General features: G+C 41.1%; 1 protein-coding gene across 3 annotated transcripts in view; it reads right to left on the reverse strand.

Moving 5' to 3' along the window:
* ANKFN1 (ankyrin repeat and fibronectin type III domain containing 1) overlaps positions 1-19699 on the reverse strand; it is a 378383-nt gene that overhangs the window by 46794 nt on the left and 311890 nt on the right. For all 3 annotated transcript variants that reach the window (XM_088802168.1, XM_088802169.1, XM_088802167.1), the window contains exons 10-14: positions 17616-17723; positions 11476-11575; positions 10568-10700; positions 9983-10099; positions 2042-2257 (exon numbers count right to left, since the gene is read on the reverse strand). In XM_088802168.1, the coding sequence (XP_088658294.1) occupies positions 2042-2257; positions 9983-10099; positions 10568-10700; positions 11476-11575; positions 17616-17723 (674 nt within the window). The remainder of the gene's footprint in view (positions 1-2041; positions 2258-9982; positions 10100-10567; positions 10701-11475; positions 11576-17615; positions 17724-19699) is intronic.

Consider the following 19699-nt stretch of genomic DNA (forward strand, 5'->3'; position numbering starts at 1 on the left):
GTATTAGTCACCCTGTAAAAGCTCAATTTATTATGATTTTTTAAATGTTTCTTTTAGCACTTGCTTATAAAAGGTGAAGAGGGGAGCCACGAATATGTCTGTGTTCCCTGCCCCCACCTCCTTCTCTCTCTCTCTCTCTCTCTCTCACACACACACACACACACACACACACTATCAATTTCATATGAACTCAAATTCCATAAAATCAAACCCAGAGGCTTTGACCAATCAGCTTATCATTTGCTACATTGGACTTTGACGTAGTTTGGACTGGAGCAACTGATGGAAAGGGGAGATTATTGTACTAGCCACCCCTCAGTGGGGAATGAAAATTAATCAGTGGGCTACTAGCTTAGCTGTTTAGGGCTATCATGGCGGGGCTACTGGGCCAAGGCTTGGATTTGGTTTGTTTGTGTGGGATTGAGTCCTTTCTTTTCCCTATTACTCCAGATTGGCTCTCTCTCTTTCTCTCTCTCTCTCTCTCTCTCTCTCTCTCTCTCTCTAAATGATTGATTTGTATTTCTTAATCCATTTACCCTTTTCACCCAGCTCCCCAACCCTCTCCCCTCTGGCAACCATCAGTTTACTCTCTGTATCTATGAGTCTGTTTCTGTTCCCCCCCCCGCCCCAGTTTATTTTGTTGTTTAGATTCCATATATAAGTGAGATCATATGGTATTTGTCTTTTTCAGTCTGACTTATTTCACTAAACATAATACCCTCCAGGTCCATCCATGTTGTCACAAATAGTAAGATTTCATTCTTTTTTATGGCCGAGTAATATTCCATTGTCTACATGTACCACATCTTTCTTATCCAATTGTCTATTGACGGGCACTTGGGTTGGCTGTCTTGTGCCATTGGCTGCATAGGGCTCAAAGTAGATGTTTCTCCCAGCTTTGCCATCTCACTGGACAGTTCTGTAGAACTCATCCCCATCATTAGGTTTAAAAAAGAAAGAAAAGCAAGAAAAAGAAACAGCTTGAAGCCCATGTTCGCATAAGAACCTGTGAGGCAGTGTGATGGCATGGAGACTACACTGGACGCAGGAGCAGGTGTGGGGCTGTACCCTGGTTCTGTCACCCACGTTAAGCGTCTGGGCATCTAAGCTGCCTGAATTTTGAATTTCGGTGGCTATATGGTGATCAGATGAGTCTTTCATCTTTTATCTCCCATTCTACACTCACGAAAATCCTAACTCCTGCCTCACAATATGATGTAATGTCGCAGAAAGAAGCTTGCTTCCACTCAGAAGATCTGAGTTCAAGTTTCAGCTCTGCCGTTGTCTAGCTGTGTGCTCAGCGGCCAATCCAAGTTTGGTGGTGCCTGAAGCTAAGACAATTTTGGGGTCTTCACTTAAGGAAAAGAATACAAAATTATGAATGTAAAATTGTTAGGGTCCTGCCAGGGCCTTGGAAGGGGCTTGTGCAAGTGAAGAGCTGAAAGATGTAGAAGCTTAATTGGCTTCACTAAATCTGCCTGTGTGTGTGGTGCCACATGTCTTTGAGCTGCAGTGATTTCAGTCCTAAAATGGATTTAATCGTGTCTGTCTGTCTGAAGGGAGTATTGTAGGGAACAAGCAAGAGTAAATATGTATGAATGTTTTTGTTCAAAGTGATATATATATATGTGTGTGTATATGTAAACACACAAGATACAAATACACACACATACATACACATATAGTTTAGAAATGTATTATTATTACAATCCATTCAGGTATTGGTTTAATGTTTTGATTATATTATCTGTAGATCCCTACTCAAATGTTTCTCTCAATGTTTCTCATTGGCTCATTGGTCAGGGGCATTTTCCAGGTGCCCACTATTTGCATTGCTTGATGAATTCCAGGTCTGGAGCGTGATAAATAAAAACAAGCTTCTGAAAATTTTTCCTATGTGTGGAATACAAACAATGACACATCTCAGAACCCGCTCCATTCCATCACTGTACACGGAAATGGCTCTTGGTGTATTTCACTAGAGCCTCAATAAGTGTGTTGAGCGTCTGAAATATATTAGGAAATTGAAAAGACGACATACCTGGATGGTTATCAGTAAAATGTCTAAGGCTGTTGGCTCCTCAGGTGTTGACAGAGACTTCCTCTGGCTTTGCAACTTTGAGATCTGCATCCATTTGCCATTGAAAAACGAATAGAGCATCTCCACCTCTCGGAGGGTGACTATAAGGATGTTTCCATGCCGGTCTTTAATGGGCTCGTAGTAAACTCTTCCCAAGTTGTGTGTTCCAAGTAAGTTCTAGAAACAAATAGATTTCTGGTGGCTTAGATGACGTACAAACAAAGCAACACAACTGCAACAAAAGACACTATGAATAATTATTTGATGTTTCTGAGAAGTTTTTTTTTTTTTTAGCAGACTGAAACCTAGAATATTAGAATATGTGGCATGATAGAAATGTACTTAACAGAAGCTCTCAGAAAATGCCTTCACCATAAGCCTGCAAAGATTATAGCAAGAGGCATAAAAATTATGTTTTTTTAAGCAAATTCAATATCTGTAAATATCTCTCACCCACATAGACACACCAGCACATAAACCTCAGTTACCAGCACTTGAAGAGAATCCCAGATGTTTTAAAGAAAAATGCCTGATATTTCAAGTATGTTGCTTGTGGAGTTTTCAAGAGATCTACAGTAAGCTGGTATGAAATGGGGTTGTTTAAAATGAAGAAGTGAATTGACAGTGTAGCACATTGTACAGGACCCAAATGGCTGCACATTCCCTTCAAGATACTTTAATTGGGAGATTGGCCTGGTTTGACTTATCTGCATTGCAAGGAGTTCTTTTTTTAAAAAAACCCTTTGTTAAAATTGTTTGTGAGCTAGGTCAACTGAGGCAGACAATATTTTTAGAAACGTAGGAAGGGAAGGCTGCCACATTAAATGTGGAGGGGCCCAGGTAGGTGCTAGGTGTGATTAAAATAAACAATTTCACAAATATGAGGGATTGCAGAGCACCTAGAGCACTGGATGGACAGGATAAAATACCCTTTTACCTGGAATATCTTTTTTTTTTTTTAAATTATAAATCATCTCAGAGCTTCTATCTGTTATTTTTGTGAGCTTACACAAATGCTGATGAGATAACCTGTTAGCAGGAGAGCAAAAGGAGAACTGGAATTTGTAAACATAGCAAGGATGACCTAAAAATGAATGAGCCACAGTATCCACATCCACAAAAACACTGGAATGTTCCCTCACAGGTAAGGATTGTGCCTTAAATCTTTTTTTTTTTTTTTTTTAATTCATAAAGACAGGACACAAGGAAAAAAAATCCATGAGTAATTATTCACATGTAAAAATTCATTTGGCAGGATTACTGTTTTAAAAAATGGCCTAATCACTCAGTCAGATTATTCCTTTCCAATAATTGACCTGTAAATCATAGAGAACCAATTGGGTAAGGCTTTGAATCCAGCCTTCTGCAGTACTATAGTTTTATATAAAGCAGTTTGCTGCAAAGTAATGCTGGCCAATAGCAGTGCTATGCCAATAAACTGGCTATCAAAAGAGGGAGGGGGGCTGATTTATAGCATATGCCAATTTCTGTGGTGTAAATACTCCCACCATTGGCTGATTTCAAGCTACTAAGATTTTGACAATAGGCTTTCCAAATTCCTGAATACTTCACAGTTGGCTCTCCTTGAGCCAGTTGGCTCCAGCAAGCATAGCACTGCTGATAGGCCTTTAGTTACACTGGTGTTGAATTTCAGGGCTGGCTGCTGTTCATTAACTCTTTGACCTCTGAAAAATTATTTACTCTCTTTGGCCCTGAATTTCATCATCTAAAATTAAGAGTCCTTAAAGCTCAGATATCCCTTATCATAATCCTTACCTTATAGAGTGTTTGGGAGCTTAAGTCAAGCAATGCATGAGAAAGAATTCTGTAAACTCTCAAGTTTGATACAGGGAGGGTATGAGCCTTCTTTACTGCTCTAATTGGAATCCCACCCTGGCTTACACTTACTCATTGTCAAGACTCAGCCCAGGTTTCACCTTCTTTGGGAGGACTTTCCCAACTTTCTCAGGTAGAATTTACCATGTTCTCTTTTGTCCCCCATTGTTGCCTGTACAAATCTGCATTTTAGCATGACTCTGGCTTTTCTGCATATTGGTGTACATGTCATGAGATCATCGTGGTTTTGTCTCTGTGTCTCTGGGTTCCTTGCACACTGTCTGGCACATAGTAAGAGCTTAATAATTGTTTTTTGTTGGCTGAATTGACATATTATCATTAGGACACTGGAAAATATGATTTATTTTGGTCTAAAGCTGGTGGGTAGACATTGAATGAGGTGATCATTTTAAATAAAATGATTTATCAGTGGTTTACTGTTATCTTTGATATTATGATGACTAATGGGCTGAAGAAGACAGCACTTAAAAAGTCTTCCTGAAATTCTTTACTGACATCAAATTGGGTTGGATAGTCAGCTCTGGGGAGCACCCAATTTAAGAACAGAATGTCCTTGTGAAAATAAATTACGACTATGCTCACAGGGGGAAATTTGAGATTCTTTAGCGCTTATAGGAAAACCATACCATGTTAATACCTGTCATGCTATACTGTCAAGGTTAGGAGATCTGGGAACCTACAAGGTAAAGAGGAATAAAAGCCACCCGTTGGCTCACAGGAATGCATCTAGGCTATAACCAGCACAAAGCACAAGACGGTCAGTAAGCCCTAGACAGATGCACAAGAGATCTTCAGTCAGTTTGGGGTGACATGGGAAGTTGAAGGAATTCCAGAGTAGAGATATGAAGGCCTGGAAAAGAAGAGGAAAGATTTTGGGAAACCTTCCCCCCAATCCCATTGAAAAATGAAAAAGACACAGTATTCATAAATCATTACCTGGATTTTTACTCACTAACACTCATTTCTAAAAGCTATGGAGGAGGAAAGTTTAATGTAACTCAATCTATAGTGTCAGATTATTACTGTATTTTGAAAATAAGTAGTTTGGACACCTCTTAACGTAAGAGCAATGCATACTTCTGCCTCTTGGGGCCTCTGTCATTTCCCTAAGAGTAGGAAAAACAATGTGGGGTCTCAGCCACTTACAGGCTTTTTCATCTTTTTTTTTTTAATCCAAATGCTGGCAGATACTTGTGTCTCCTCTTGCCTAAGTAATACTAATTATATTAATCAATTAATTATTCCATAATTTACCTTCTTTCAAATAAAATGTAAGGCTACTTCTAAATCAGCTCCAAATGATGCAGAATAGAACTCTACTTTTTCCTTTTTCACTATAACTTGGATAATTTCTTCTATTAAAAAATTTTGTCTGCTTTTGTAAATGAACACACAATAAGATGATGAACTATTGGAAAGAATGCAGGCCTTGGTGTTATACAGATTTGGAGTTGTATCCAGACTCTGCTACTTCCTACTTGTGTGACCTTGGGCAAGTTATTTAACTTTTCTAGCCCTCAGTTTTATCATCTGTTAAATTAATATCAATAATAGTACTTTCGCATCAGGGTGTGGTGACGATTAAATGAGATATAGTTTGCAAAGCACTTAACACCGTGCCTGGCATGTATTCTGTTAAATAAAAGAAAGGTGTTGTTTCACAACTATTATTTACTATTAGGTATTAAAGGGCCTCCCTATAAGGCAGAAACTGGAAAATAAGGTACAGGATGATGCACGGTGGTTGGTATGCACTGTGATGAAGGCAAGTCGGTGCTATGGAAATAGAAAGAGGAGAAAGATGGTTTGAGGGCCTTGATTGCCATGATAAAGTGGGCCACTCTTGAAAGAGTATGACTGGGAATGACATGGTCAGAATCTTTAATTGGCTACTCTGGCAGGAGTGTAGAGAACGGATTGGAGAGTGCTAAGACTGGGAGCAAGAGGATGACTTTGAAAGCTTCTGCTGTAACTGGAGTGATCAGGCAGTGGTCGTGATGCTGGAAAGGGGAGGAGAGTAAAATGAGATATACAAGAGGTAAATCAACAGAGCATGGCGGATGCCAGTCAAGCTATTCAAGAATGCATTTTTACTTTCCTCAGAACATTGTAAACCATGTTAGGGTAGGAATGAACAGACCTAAAATATTAAATGAGCATCAGTTTCCCCCAATTTATTTTTCTCCCTCTTCTGAAAGGTGTTTCTGGGCCTTGTCACTGCCCCGCCCTCCCCATTCCACACACACACAAGGTGGTTTCAGTATTCCATTTTCATTCTGAAGATCAGCAAATAGTTTAGGCAACATGTCCTACAAAAAAGCTGAAAATGACTCCTATTATTTAGGCAGGCAGGCAGAAAGGAGGAAGGAAGGAATTCCCAACAGTGCTCTGGCTTTTGATGGGTACCATAAAGGCTAACACTGAGTACTAAGAGGTACTGAGTAGTAAGAGGTACTGAGTACTAAGAGGTACTGAGTACTAATAGGTGCTGGCCACCAGGCAGGGCTGGAGAACTATCCAGGTGGTAACTATAGCATGAGGTACATTTCTGTGATCCTTTGTCCCTTTGGTTAGATGGGGGTATCCTCAAGTGTGATCTTTGGGGCACGGGGGTTGGATTGACATAATTTATCCAACCAGCACTTACTGAGGGTCTGCCACATGCCACCCATGGAAGAAGAAGCAGTGACCAAGAAAGATACATTCCTTGAGCTCAGGGATTCACAGTCCATGTGGGTCACTAACCAAATAAGGATGAAAATTAACTAATGGGATTATGACCACCAATCTGAATGAAGAATAATACAAGGTGCTGTGAGCGTGACTCACTTAATCAGGAGATCAGAGACGGGCTCCTTGAGGAAGTATAAAATTTAAGCTGAGGTCTGAAGGACATGCAGGAATTAGCAAGGCAAAGCGATTAGAAGAGGATTCTAAGCAGAGGACACAGCAAGTGAGCTAGCAAAAGACACTGTGAAAGACAGGCCAGAAGTTGGACAAATCTGGAAATTATGTTGTCATGGAAGCTAAAGGAAGTGGCAGTTTAAAAAAGGAGAGTGGGACCAAGTGTATCAAACACTTCTGAGATGTCAGCTGCAAAGAGGATTTAAAAGTGTCCATTGGATGGAGTGAAATGAAGTCACTGGCCGGAATAGATCCAGATTTTGTAGGGGGCTATACCATGTAATTTTGGGGCTGTCTTTAAGACAAAGAATACAAAATTACAAATATAAAAATTACATGTAAAAGTGAATATTTAGAAGGAGAAAGGAAAATCTCCCCAAATACTGGAGCATTTAAAATTTCTGGTCCCCTTGTCCCCTGAGATTTCTTTAGGCAGTTTACCAGAAATGCTCCCTGATTGCAACTCAACCCCTCCCCACCTAAAACACTCTATGACCCCCCACACTCACAGGGGCTCGTGCAAGTGAGGGGCCCTGAAACCCAAGCTTTATGAGCATCGTCTCCTCTGATTACTGGTGGCCTGGGAGGGCGGTTTGGTAGGCATGGTGGTAGCGGAAGACAGGGAGGAGGCTGAGAACTGATTGGTGAGTGGTGAAGTAAATGGAGTAGGAGAATGTAGGCAACTCTTTCAAGCATTCGGGCCTAAGGAAGAGAAGAGAGAGAGCTTGGTAGCTGAAAGGGCACGTGGGGGTGGTGGTGGTTTGAGGGGACATGAAATTGGAGTATGTTTAAATAAGATGGGAGGGAAGAACTGGGACCCAGAGCACACGTGGAGGGAGAAGCCTTGCTGGGAGGAGTAAGACTTTATCTGTTGGAATAGGAGGGAAGAGAAAGTGGAGTCAATGCAAGACGCTTTGAAATTTGGTGACGGAAAAATAATTAATTCCCATTTATTTCATAATGACTTACAAAGTGAAGTTATCACCTGATATGAGGATGGAGAACGTAGGGAAGGGGAAGGGATGTGGGAGAATGGAGAAGGTTCTAAATAGTTGCCTTGTAGTTTGGGAAAGTGAATTTAGTAGAGAAATGGAATGCGATCACTAGGTAACATTACATATGGGAATTATAGTAATGAATTTAACATAAACCAGTAAAACCCCCCTTTTTTGTGTGACTTTACTACAGCAATGTGCAACTACTCCAGTGTAGACATGTTGGATTCATCCAGGCTTGGGATTTTTCCAAATTAAAATGGAGGGAGACAGTGGCCAGAAATTTAGAATATTTTCAAGGGAGTGATTATGATGGGCCAAGGAACCCAAGCTAGACGAGGAGGGAAATTACCTCAGAAGGGGGCTGATGCATTATGAAAAGTGGTAGGGCCAATACATCGGGGCAAGGAAATCCAAGAGCTACTGCAATGGGAGGAGTTGAGTTGGGAACACTGACCATCATGGCTTCCTTCTAGCCCCTCAGCATCTGGCTTGTGACAGCCTCATCCTTCTCCTGTTACTGATGTCAGCTGAAATTGTTCTAGAAAGCCTCCAACAACCATACAATCCAGAGCCCCATTTGAAATCCTAAGGTTGTTCAGTCTGCGATCCAGGCATGTCTGGGCTGGATAGTGGGCTAATGGGAGAGTCCAGTAGGGATCTGAGCCTCCTGGGAAATGACTGTATCCTCATGGAGGAGCATGGGAAGAATAGTGGATTGGTCCAACTCACGCTGGTTAGTAGTGAAAGGAAGGGGCACTTTGCATTCAGCACAGCTATTACGGCCCAGCTCCAAGAACTTTTTCTTCAGTTGAAGGAGAAGATTTTGCAATGGAGAGTGAGTTGAAATGGAGAGCTCTACCGTGTTTCCCCCAAAATAAGATCTAGCCGGACAACCAGCTCTAATGCGTCTTTTGGAGCAAAAATTAATATAAGACCCGGTCTTATTTTACTATAATATAAGACCCGCTCTTATAATATAATAAATATAATATAATATAATATAATATAATATAATATAATATAATATAATATAATACCAGGTCTTATATTAATTTTTGCTCCAAAAGACGCATTAGAGCTGGTTGTCCAGCTAGATCTTATTTTTGGGGAAACATGGTATTTGCTAAAATATTCAGGCCATTGAAGACACAAGGTAGTAAAGTGCTTATGGAATGGAGTATATAGCACAGAAGGGGTAAGAGTTACTTTTCAGAATTAATTATACTGGCAACACAATAATTATTATTATTGCAGGAAGTCAAATTATTATTACATGGGTCAAGAAATGAAGTTCCTTGCAGGTGGGGGTGGAGCCGTAGAAATACGTTTTTGTTTTGTTTTGTTTTGATGCCTTGGCTAGAATTGCCCGGACAAACACAGCTTACATAGATCCTTGTTACATATATAGCTTTGTAGGTAGATACTGATCGCTGTTGAAGCCTCAGAGAGCTCTTAAAAACCCCATTTCCATATAGCAGATGTTTTTCTGTGCTAAGAACCACCAATTCAGGGAATACCAGAAAACAATAAGAGGAAAACCCAGAAAAGCTTGGTTAGAATTCAATGTCATTTCTTGGAGGGACTCGTAGCGATATTAGGGACTCCTAGAATGAATAAATTCAGGATTAAAGGTAAACTTTTAAGAGGTTTTGTTTTTGTTTTAAGTAAGCAAATACCTGTGCTTTACCAAAAACATCAAGCCAAGAAACATGTCAGAATTATCTGCTGGTCTCTTTCTCCATCTCCATACTCTCATAAAAGCACAGGAGGCCCGAGAAGCAAGGCTTCTTCAAGTGACCTAGTCAAACTCTTATTTTGCCAGTGATGAAACTGAGGCCCAGAAAGGAGAAATGAGTTGACTTATTAATATCAAATCTAGAACTCAGGTCTCCTCACTCCTTGTGTAGGGGGTCACTCCGAGACTCTTCAAGGGAGAGCCCCGCTCCTCTTGCCGGAGACTGCTAAAGGCACAGGTTCCTTCATAGGTAGGTGTACAGTTCAGACTGTCCGAGAAGCCCTCATGTGCCTAGGGATCTAACAGAGGAAGGAGCCCACCCTTTCCTTTCTAGGTGCGACTGGAACTGAACTAACCAAGTTTTTCTCAGATTCCCGTGGACGTCTGGGTTGAAACCTGACCCCTCACCTGTAGCTGGGCGGTTGCTGCGAGCATCTTCTGCCGAATCTGCAGTACTGTGGATGAGGACATGGAGATAGGTACGCTTTGCCTCAGCCACCTTATATCGTCCCACATACAAGACAGCTGCAAAAGAAGTCACGAGGGCTTATCATTGTCTGAGCCAGTACATGATTTAGGTTGTGGCATCAAAGCACAGCAGGGAGAAGGAAACCTGACCCCTGATGTTTGCTCTCCAGTCCATTTTCAGATACACGCAAAACAACTTTTTGATCTCTGTCCAATTGGAAAAGGATCTGAATGTTAATGAAACAGTCAGATCCACATTTTAGTCTTTGCCAAATGATCCCATAACTCAGAACAGTGGAGACACAATCTGACAGGATGCAAGCGTCTTTGCTTTGAAAATGTAGTGTAGACGCTCTTTTGGCATTTTGTATGACATAGGGCATCTCAGGGCTGAAAGAGACCTTTGAGATAATTCACTCCCACCCTAATACTTTGATCACTGGAGACCCCCAACTAAGGTTTCAGAGATTTATGCGGAGTAACGTTGGTGCAAATGGGGGAAAATGAAATCAGAACTCAGTATACCTTCGTGAACCACAGAAAATCTTGTGTAATGGAACTGGTGTGAGAGTCATCTATTTCAACAATTGGTATTTGATCTTCATTGGTGACTAAAATGTTGTCTTTGTAATAAAATATAACAGCTATGTAGAGTCCCCTAAAAAAAAGAAAAAAACGAAATAAAAATTGTCCTCAACCATCTTTTTCTACCAAGCCTGAATCAGGGAAAAAAATATTTTTGGATATGAAAAAGATAATTTAAAATATACCTACGAGCATATTCTTGCTAAATATGAAAAGTTCACGAACTAGAACTCAGAGAAATTATTATCTTGTCCAAATTCTCAGGAGAAAAGTGAACTTTGTAGTTTTAAAAATGTGATACATATTTATTTATTTAAAAATTTAAATGAAAGTATAGTTAGCATATAATATTATATGAGTTTCAGGTGTAAAACATAGTGATTCAACATTTATGTAATTTATGAAGTGATCACCACAATAGATCTAGTAACCATCTGTTACTGTACAAAGTTAATTATTATGATATTATTGATTATATTCCCTATGCTGTACAATTACTCAGCCATTAAAAAAAAATAATGAAATCTTGCCATTTGCGACAACATGGACGGACCTAGAAGGTACTATACTAAGTGAAATAGAGAAAGACAAATACTGTATGATCTCACTTATATGTAGAATCTAAAAAACAAACCATCGACAGACTCATAGAAACAGAGATCAAACTGATGGTTGCCACAGGGGTGAAGGGTAGAGGGATGGGTGAAAATGGTGAAGGGGAATGAGAGATATGGACTTTATATTTTTTTAATAACAAAAAAGAAATTTCTACCAAGTTTCCACCCAGAACCAAAATCAGCTGATTCCTAAGAAGTTAAGACTTCCTGGAAAAATGACATAGGACCTACCGTTTCAAGGTCTTCACAAACTTGTTTGAGGAATGGAATAGGTGTTTCAGGCTCCTTGAGACTGACTGCTTGCGGCCCGTGGTTTGTAATTTTGAACTTTCTAGAAGACAGAAAACACTACAGTGTAAATCCCACTGGCAGAACAATACTCCAGGTGCCTTCTTCCCACCTCCCTGCCTTCCTCTCGTCTGCCCCCTCAGTGCCACTTAACCTCAGTTTCACGTAGGGATTCAGCTCATTCATTCCTACAAGAAGCTTTTGTATCTCGATATGTTAGTGGTCAACTTAATTAATGAGCAGCTCTTTAACAATGTTGGAGATAAGTAGCATTTACAATTCCAGGGGACACCACTTAGGTGTTTTGTTTCTCCTCTCTGCATCAGTGCTTTATTCTAAGATGGGATGAAAAGGAATGGTGTCAACTCCTTTCCCTTCCTCCCCTCTTCCCCCACTGCCATTTAATATTCACATGTTTCTTCATGCTGACAAAGCTCTTCTTGTTAGTCTACATATTCCATTACATTTCTTCATTATAAAATTAATATAAGCACAATACAGAAAATCTGGAGAATAGAAAAAACAGAACAAAACTACCCATATCATCCTGCCTCTTTAGTACAACCACCGCTAACATTCTGGGGAAGTTTTTTCTAGTACGCATGTTGGCTTACAAAAACAGTTGTAGGCATAGGCATAACTACCATCCTTATTATTCAGGAGAAGAAACTGACACGGAAAGGTTAAATGGATTGTCTAAGATTGAAAAAAGCCAGTACCCAGAAAAACTGACACATTCATTCCCCAGAGTAAGTATTTACTGGGACACTACTATGTGCAAGGTTCCATGGCTACTGTGGTGAGAAAAGCATCCATTGCACCTGTTCAGCTCTTCTGTTTACAAGCTGGAGCTCTCTTTGATGAAAGGAGTAGACTTCCTGTAACAGTTTCTGCAAACGGTGCTGCAGGGAACTGAACTAGATGATCACTGATTTCAATTCTCATCTTGAATGCAATGAAGGGAAGCTGAGGTTATTGGGGTCATCACCAAACTCGTGACAGACATGTTACTGGGGATGAGAACATAGCTCATGTCAGTGCTGTTAGGCATGGAATCCCGGGTGATGGCCCGTGGCTAAGTGTGGTTCTGCCCATGATCCTATAGGAGCAGCAGGGAGTGAGCCGACAGACACAAGCATTCATGCCAGCTTCAAGCCTGTGCCGGTGATGGTTATTCCTGGCAGAACAAAGGAAAAGCACGTCTTTCTGACTTGAACAAGAATTTGGCGGGTCATATCCTGCTTGAAGATGCTGCTGCAGGGACTTCTGGTGAAAGGCAGATACTGAACATATTCATCACTTACCACTGTCTCCCAAAACCTCCCTAAAAAGAGTTTTAAAAATCTATAAAGACAAAGTGATGGGAAAGGAGACAAAAGCAAGTGCATTTTGGTAGCTGGAAAGCAAATGGACAGATGGATTTAGCAGACTTGAGAAAGATGAATCCTAAGCCAGCAGTAGAGAAAGCTGAGAAGTAACCGGAGTCACCCCATGGGCACCATACACTGCTGGGAGTGGGGCTGAACGTGGAGCTTAGTGAGGGGGACGTGTTGAAGTCTGCTTGAAAAGTAGTTAGACTTCTAGATCTCCTCCTGCACCCTGCATAGGTGGACAAATACCCCTTCCCCACTCTAGAAGACAGCTAGTGGCTTGTTCTCTGAAAAGCATAAAAACAGAGCTCTCTAGAGTGGGAGACACAGAATATAGCTAAAAATAGGGGGAAGAGGTGGTGTGTACTCAAAACAGGGGGATTAAATGAAAGTTTCCATGCAGAATATTTCCCCATTGGACTCTTGGAACACTGGTACTCAGACTTACACCCTCTCTAGGGAGGACACTGGAAGAAACTTCTCTGGAGACTCTGACTGGCCTAAGAGAATACACTTCAAGATTCTGACACTGGCTTCATTGCTTTCCTAAAGATAAGGCTGTGCCAGATCACCTTACAGTGAAGCCTATAAATAAAGAGCCCTGCCCATGTGCTCAGAGCTTCCCAACAGCTATTGAGTTCCCTTCTCTTAAATCTGAGCAAACATCCAAGGATCACCAGGCAGTTGTGAAAAGCACGTAACAAGAAAGACAGAGGCCAAAACAAAGAAACAAAAGAGCAAATTAGAGAGACTATGCTGAAAAAGGAAAATATAAAAAGAAACAAAGCCTGTCATTAATAGCCTCAGAGACAAGCAAAGGCATTACATTCTCATAACAAAGGTAGGAGTCTGTCAGAGAAAAATTCAGAGAACAAACGAGCACTGAAAATTAAAAATATGTTATCACAGTCTGAAAAACCCAATAGAAAGCCTAGGAAGTAAAGTTGGGGGAATCTCTAAGAAAGTAGAGCAAAAGGACATGGGGATGAAAAGTTGGAGAGGGAGAAAAAGAAAAAATAAGAGGGCTAGTCTGTGAGGTTCAACATCTGACTAAGAGTTTTTGTATAAGAGAGCAGAGAAAAAGAAGAGAAAGAAATAATTAAAGAAATAATTTAAGAAAATATCCCATAATTGAAGGGTATATGGTTCCATATTAAAAGGGCTTGCCAAGTGTGCAGCCCTTTTTTTGTGCAACGCACAAAAATAGAATCACTTGAAGGCACATAACAGTGAAATTTTAGAATATAAAAGTTAAAACAACAACAACAACACAAAAACCTTCAAAAGTAGTAGAATGGAATAGGTTTCATATAAAACTTTGGAATCAGAATGGCATCAGACTTCCAGCACTGAAAGCGAGAAGACAATGAAGCAATGCCTTCAAAGTCTGAAGGAAAATGATTTCAACCGAGAATTCTATACTCATTCAAATCCTTAATAAATGTTAAGTAGAATAAATACATCTTTAGACATTCAGTGTGTCCAAAAATTAGCTCCCAAGTATCCTCTCAGGAAGCTACTAGAAGAAAGGCTCCACTCCACCCAAAATGAGAGACTAACCCAAGAAAAAGGAAGACATAGGATGAAAAAAAGAAATCTAATATTGGAAAGTGGCAAGAAGAGTCCTTAATATAGTGGTGAAAGGGGATCCTAGGGTGACAGCTGTGCACCAGACACAGAGGGAGCCAGTAACCAGTCTAGATTGGCAGAGGTCAGAGGGCTCCATGAGAGGTTTCTTTAAGAAGATGCAGTTGAAACAACACTAATGTATCTGATTGTATTGTGAGAAAATCGATAAAATTAGAGAATAGCTTGGGGATTCATTAGTCATAACCACATAGAAAAATAAGAAAATACAATTGAAGATGATTATTAACTACAGGGAAGACAAAAAGTAAGTTATCCAGGAAGGAAAAATAATAGAATTTACACGATCATTATAATGTAAGCAACAAATACTGACTTTACTAAAATTACAATAAGAAGGATATGGGGGCAGGAAATGTATATGCATATAAGAGGGTGGAGGGGTATAAAAAAGAAATCATCATCTATCTTCCTTAGTGAGATAATGGCTACAATTGAAAAAAGAATTAGCAACATAAACATGTTATGTAGAGATATGGATAAAATATCAAAAGAACTGGCTGAGAGAATGAGCATTTGGGGAACAGAAAATGAAGAATGGGAAAAATTGCTTTTTAAATAATAATAAAGCCCTTTGAAGTATTTTCAGCCATTCGACCCTTAAATAATGCCTGACAGGTATATATAATTCTTATCTGCATTTTACAGGTGAGCAAAGTGAGGTATAGAGAAGGTGGGCAACTTGCTTAAGATCACACAGCTAGTAAATGTCCAGCCTGGATTTGAACCCAGGTAGTCTAGCTTCAGAGTGTAATCAAATATAACTTAAATACAAATGAAGATTAAACAGATTAGACTACAAAATAAAAAGGAAAAATGAGAACTGTTACTACCAGTTGGGAAAGGGGCTCACGCAAATATTAAATATCCCACGTCTCCTCCATTTGGGGTAGAATTGCACTTGAAACTTTTGTTGTTGGTGGGGGCCATGTGACTATTTCGGGCCAATGAGTTCTGAGTGTAAGTGACATACAAGGTCTTCCCCATATAACACCTTGAAGAGTTTCTTTTCCCTTTCCTGTGGGTGTTGGCAAATATTTCTAGAAAAAGGATGATGACAGCTCAGAAGAGCAGTTCTCAGCTGGCCAGTGGTAGACACACAGCATGGGGGTCATTTGATTATTGCAGCATCATACAGACCATCCTGACTGACGCAAGGTCTAAACGCACATTTATCCTAAGAACCGTGGCTTCCATTCTGTCTGCTACGTTCAGGGCTCTGGATCAATTGTTAGTCTTCTGGATTTTGAATGCATAGGTTTTTACCTTTAAAGTGCTTGGAGCATAGTTTACTCAAACTGGTATGGCTAGCACCTGACACATAGCAGGCAGTGTTTTAATTAATGTTTGCAGTTGAAAAATTAGGTAATAGTTGGAATTCAGTCCTATAGGTTACTGCTATGGTGGACACAACTGGCTTCTTTATAATTCATTCCGTATGTCAGGGCGTTAGCCTTTTATGAACAAGAAAGGCAGCTCAACACCTCCATTGAATATCCTGTCCAGTACTGACCATGTAGATTAGCTGTAGCCAAAATGTAAAAATTAATGTGGGTTTTGGTACCTCCCACGCAGGGCTTAGGTAGAAGGGTTGTTTTATTAGTACTTCTGCATTTGGAATATGCTGTGTATTTGTTGAGTACTCCAAGCTCATTACAGTGGAGTCAGTGATTACACTTTGATTCTGGGACATACCAGGCAAGTGCTGATGATGGAGAACACCCCATTAATAATAAAAAGAATGTACTTCTAGGTAATGCCTGGTCTGGTTAAATGCACCCTGGATAACTGAGAACAGAGTGCACCTTGGTTTGTATAGAATGTTGAAAGGCCTGGTCCAGGAAAAGTTTTCCTAGTAATCTGGGAATGAAACCCCACTCGAATTTCCTTCACAAGCTTCTTCCATGCATATTTACATCTCCTAATGAACCACTCATTAGAAGAACATTATTTCCTCGCAAACGTTTGTCCTCATTTCCAGCGATAGCAAAAATCCCCAAAGGGCTTTGTTGTCATAGTTATACAGTAATTGGGAACAACCTTTTGCTAATGCTAAGTATGATACTTTTACACCTAGTCAAAACTCAGCCAGCATCTCTTAGTTTCCACTACAGATGTCTCACCTTGCTGGTCCAGCAGTGCCCTGAATCTAGAGGCTGCAGTGCAGATGGTGATCTGAAGGGTGGACGAGCATGGGAAATGAGAAGTTTATGGAGGCTTGAGTTCTCCAAAGAAAACTAAGTGCTTGTTCCACGAATCATTACACAGATCAGAAACCTGACCCTGTCCCATCGCAATGGCTCAAGTAGAAGAGTAGCTTTTAAAAGCTTCTGAGATTTTCTGGGTATAGTTGGCTAGGTCTAAAGAAGGTGGGCTCTACTTGTCTTGAGCAGCAGTAGTACAGGGGATGAGTAAAATTCAGGGTGAGATTAAAGTCCAGGGCCCAGTCCTGATGGAAGGAAGGGAGACAGAAATGAGGTATGGCAAGAAGACTGGACCTGGGGACAGAAAACCTAACAGGTTGGTATCTTGATTCTGTCTTTTCCTGACATTGTGACCTTGGTCGAGTCACTGAGCCTCAGTGATAACTGCCAAAATGAGGATGATGAGGAAAGAGATACTGGCTGTGAAATTGCATGTAATTTTTATTACAAATATACACGAAGGTTTAATATTATTGTTGTCATAATTGGTTGAGCTTCCCCAGGGATGTTCACAGAACTTTCCTTGGAGCTGAAAAGTTTTAGGGTGACTACCACAGAGACCCAGCACACTGAGGAGTTTTGGGAAGGGAACGAATGGCAGCTGCTGTTTTTCTTGTGCTTGTTTTCCAACGGTTCATAGAGAGAGAGGGTGAGAGAGAAAGAGAGGACGGGGAGGAAGGAGAGGGAAGTCTCTTCTGAAGGGTTAAAGCAAGATAGTGCTGTAAAGTGATTCCAGATGTACAAATATTAATATCTCTCTCTCCCTGATGAATGAGAAGGTATGACCCAGTTAGGAAACTGCTAAAATTACCGGCGCCACCGAGACCTCAGCCGATGGCCCAGCGCAGATTTTTATCCTTACCCCGGCAACTATAATGCTGATGAAGGGCTCGGACCTGCTGCAGCAGACCTTCCAAAACTTCGCTCTGTCCCTTGTGTCTGGGCTCTCTGTCATCATAGTCTTTCCAGTCTATTGAACAAAAGAAACAAACAGAGTGAAATTTTAAAGCAAGGGGAGGCCTCGTCCCTGCCCTGCCTCAGGAGCCGAGTTTTGCTCACACTACCCACAGACTCTGTGGCTAAGCACCCAGAGAGCAGGCGGTGCCAAGGGCTTGGAAGCTGCCATTGTTCGGGGCCCTGTGCAAAACAGTAATTGTGGTTGATTTCTTGTGTCGGGCAGTGTCAGGGCAAGAGAAAATGGTAACTGAAAGACCGAAAGAAAAAGAGGAATTTGGGAGTCCAGTTTCCCCTCCCCCAGCTCTTTACCCTCCTTTTCAGCATCCCAGGTCGTAATCAGTTCCCCTGCCACCTCTCCACTCAGCACCCCAAGTCTCAACTGGGTTTCCACAGTAGGAAAGAAAGGGGTGGGAATGTGCAGACTAGATGAAATCCACAGTCCCAATGCTTTTATTGTAGGTTTCACACTTTTGGCCAAATTGACATTTCTTTCCAAGGAAAGAGCCCATGTCAGATGCCAAGAAATGGAAATCTACATTTTGCTCTAATGAATGTCTGCTTTGGTTAGCTGGCACAGCGACTCCTGCACACACTCTAGCCACCAACCACCCTGTCTGCTCAGGCTCTAAATATACAGTATTAGCTTACATGGCAAATTTAAATTGCAATACCCACTGAGATTTTTCTCCCCCTTCTATTTTCATTCCATTTGGCAATAATGATATCAAGAGTAATAACCCATATGGGACTGATGTCAAGAGTGTAATTCTGCTGTCTCCAACTCTGGATTTCTTTTTTAGCAGGTCAGTCAGTCATTTCGTAGTCCATCCCTCCTTCCCTCTATTTTCTTTGCCCCAGTTTTACTCTCTGAACCTTTCAAAAGCCAACAACTTACAGTGCTTCTTGGTTGAAACGCTTTCTCTAAAAATGCTAGTCGTTCTTTCCTAGAAAAACCAGTTAGTTCACCACTGTATCAGAGGCTTACATTCTAGTTGAATGAGTTTCAAACTGCCTCCCCCCCAGATTTATTTTAAAATATGGAGTCTCCCTTGTTTAGAAATGTAAGCAGATGCCATGACAGGTAAAGTCAGGTGAAAGCCTTCCACATGGATCCATCCAAGGCCAAGAGTACAGCGCAGTTAGGAAGAACACAGGTTCAAGAGTCAGACAAGCCTGGGTGTGAATCCTGGCTCCTCCGAGTCCTAGCTCAGCGTCTGTGAAGCAAGTTACTTACACTGATGGGGGCCTCAACTCCGCAATATGAGAACGCAGCACAGTATCTACCTTGCAGTATTTTGGGAGGATTAAATGAGAAGACTATTCGGACTCCAGCACAACGTTACATGGAAGGCATTATGTAAGCACTGACTTAAAAAGAAGGGGTTCAGTGATGGAAAGTTAACTCCCTGAGTAGTGAGCGTGGGAACATCATTTCTTACCCTATCAGGTGATTCCCTGTGAAGAGGGAGGACTCAGAGATTTTCTGATCCTTCCTCCTTCCCACCCTCCCCCATGTACCCTTCTCCATTTTCCCTCAGAGGACAGGCCCAGAGATAACCAGTTCTATTTACTCAGCTTGTCGGTGGCATAGCCAGGACTGTAACAGTCTCATGACCCTCTGCATCATGCTCAGGACGTGTTTGTCTTTTTCCTTTGGGAAGGAGGGTCAGAGCTTGGTTGGCGTCTGTGTGGTGTGGCTTAGCTGTGGTCAACTCTGGAGACAGGGAATTGGCATGTGTGCCTCCCGTAGCCTCTGTTCCTTGTGGGCAGGAACTGTGACTTAATTTCTCTTTGCCTCAGGTCTCTCCTCTGCAAAGTGAGTTTCTGAATCTCTTTTTAGGTTATTTCAGGTTTCAAAGCAATACTGCAAGTGAAGCACCATTCTGGGCCCACGAGAGACACTCACTGAATGTTGGTGAGGCATTGTGACGACAGGCACGGTGGTGACCAGGGAGAAGGGACTAGGAAAGGGCTTTGATGGGGAAACGT

The sequence above is a fragment of the Rhinolophus sinicus genome, chromosome 12 (assembly GCF_057876585.1).
Source record: "Rhinolophus sinicus isolate RSI-liver-muscle chromosome 12, RSI-T2T, whole genome shotgun sequence".
Taxonomy (NCBI): Eukaryota; Metazoa; Chordata; class Mammalia; order Chiroptera; family Rhinolophidae; genus Rhinolophus; species Rhinolophus sinicus.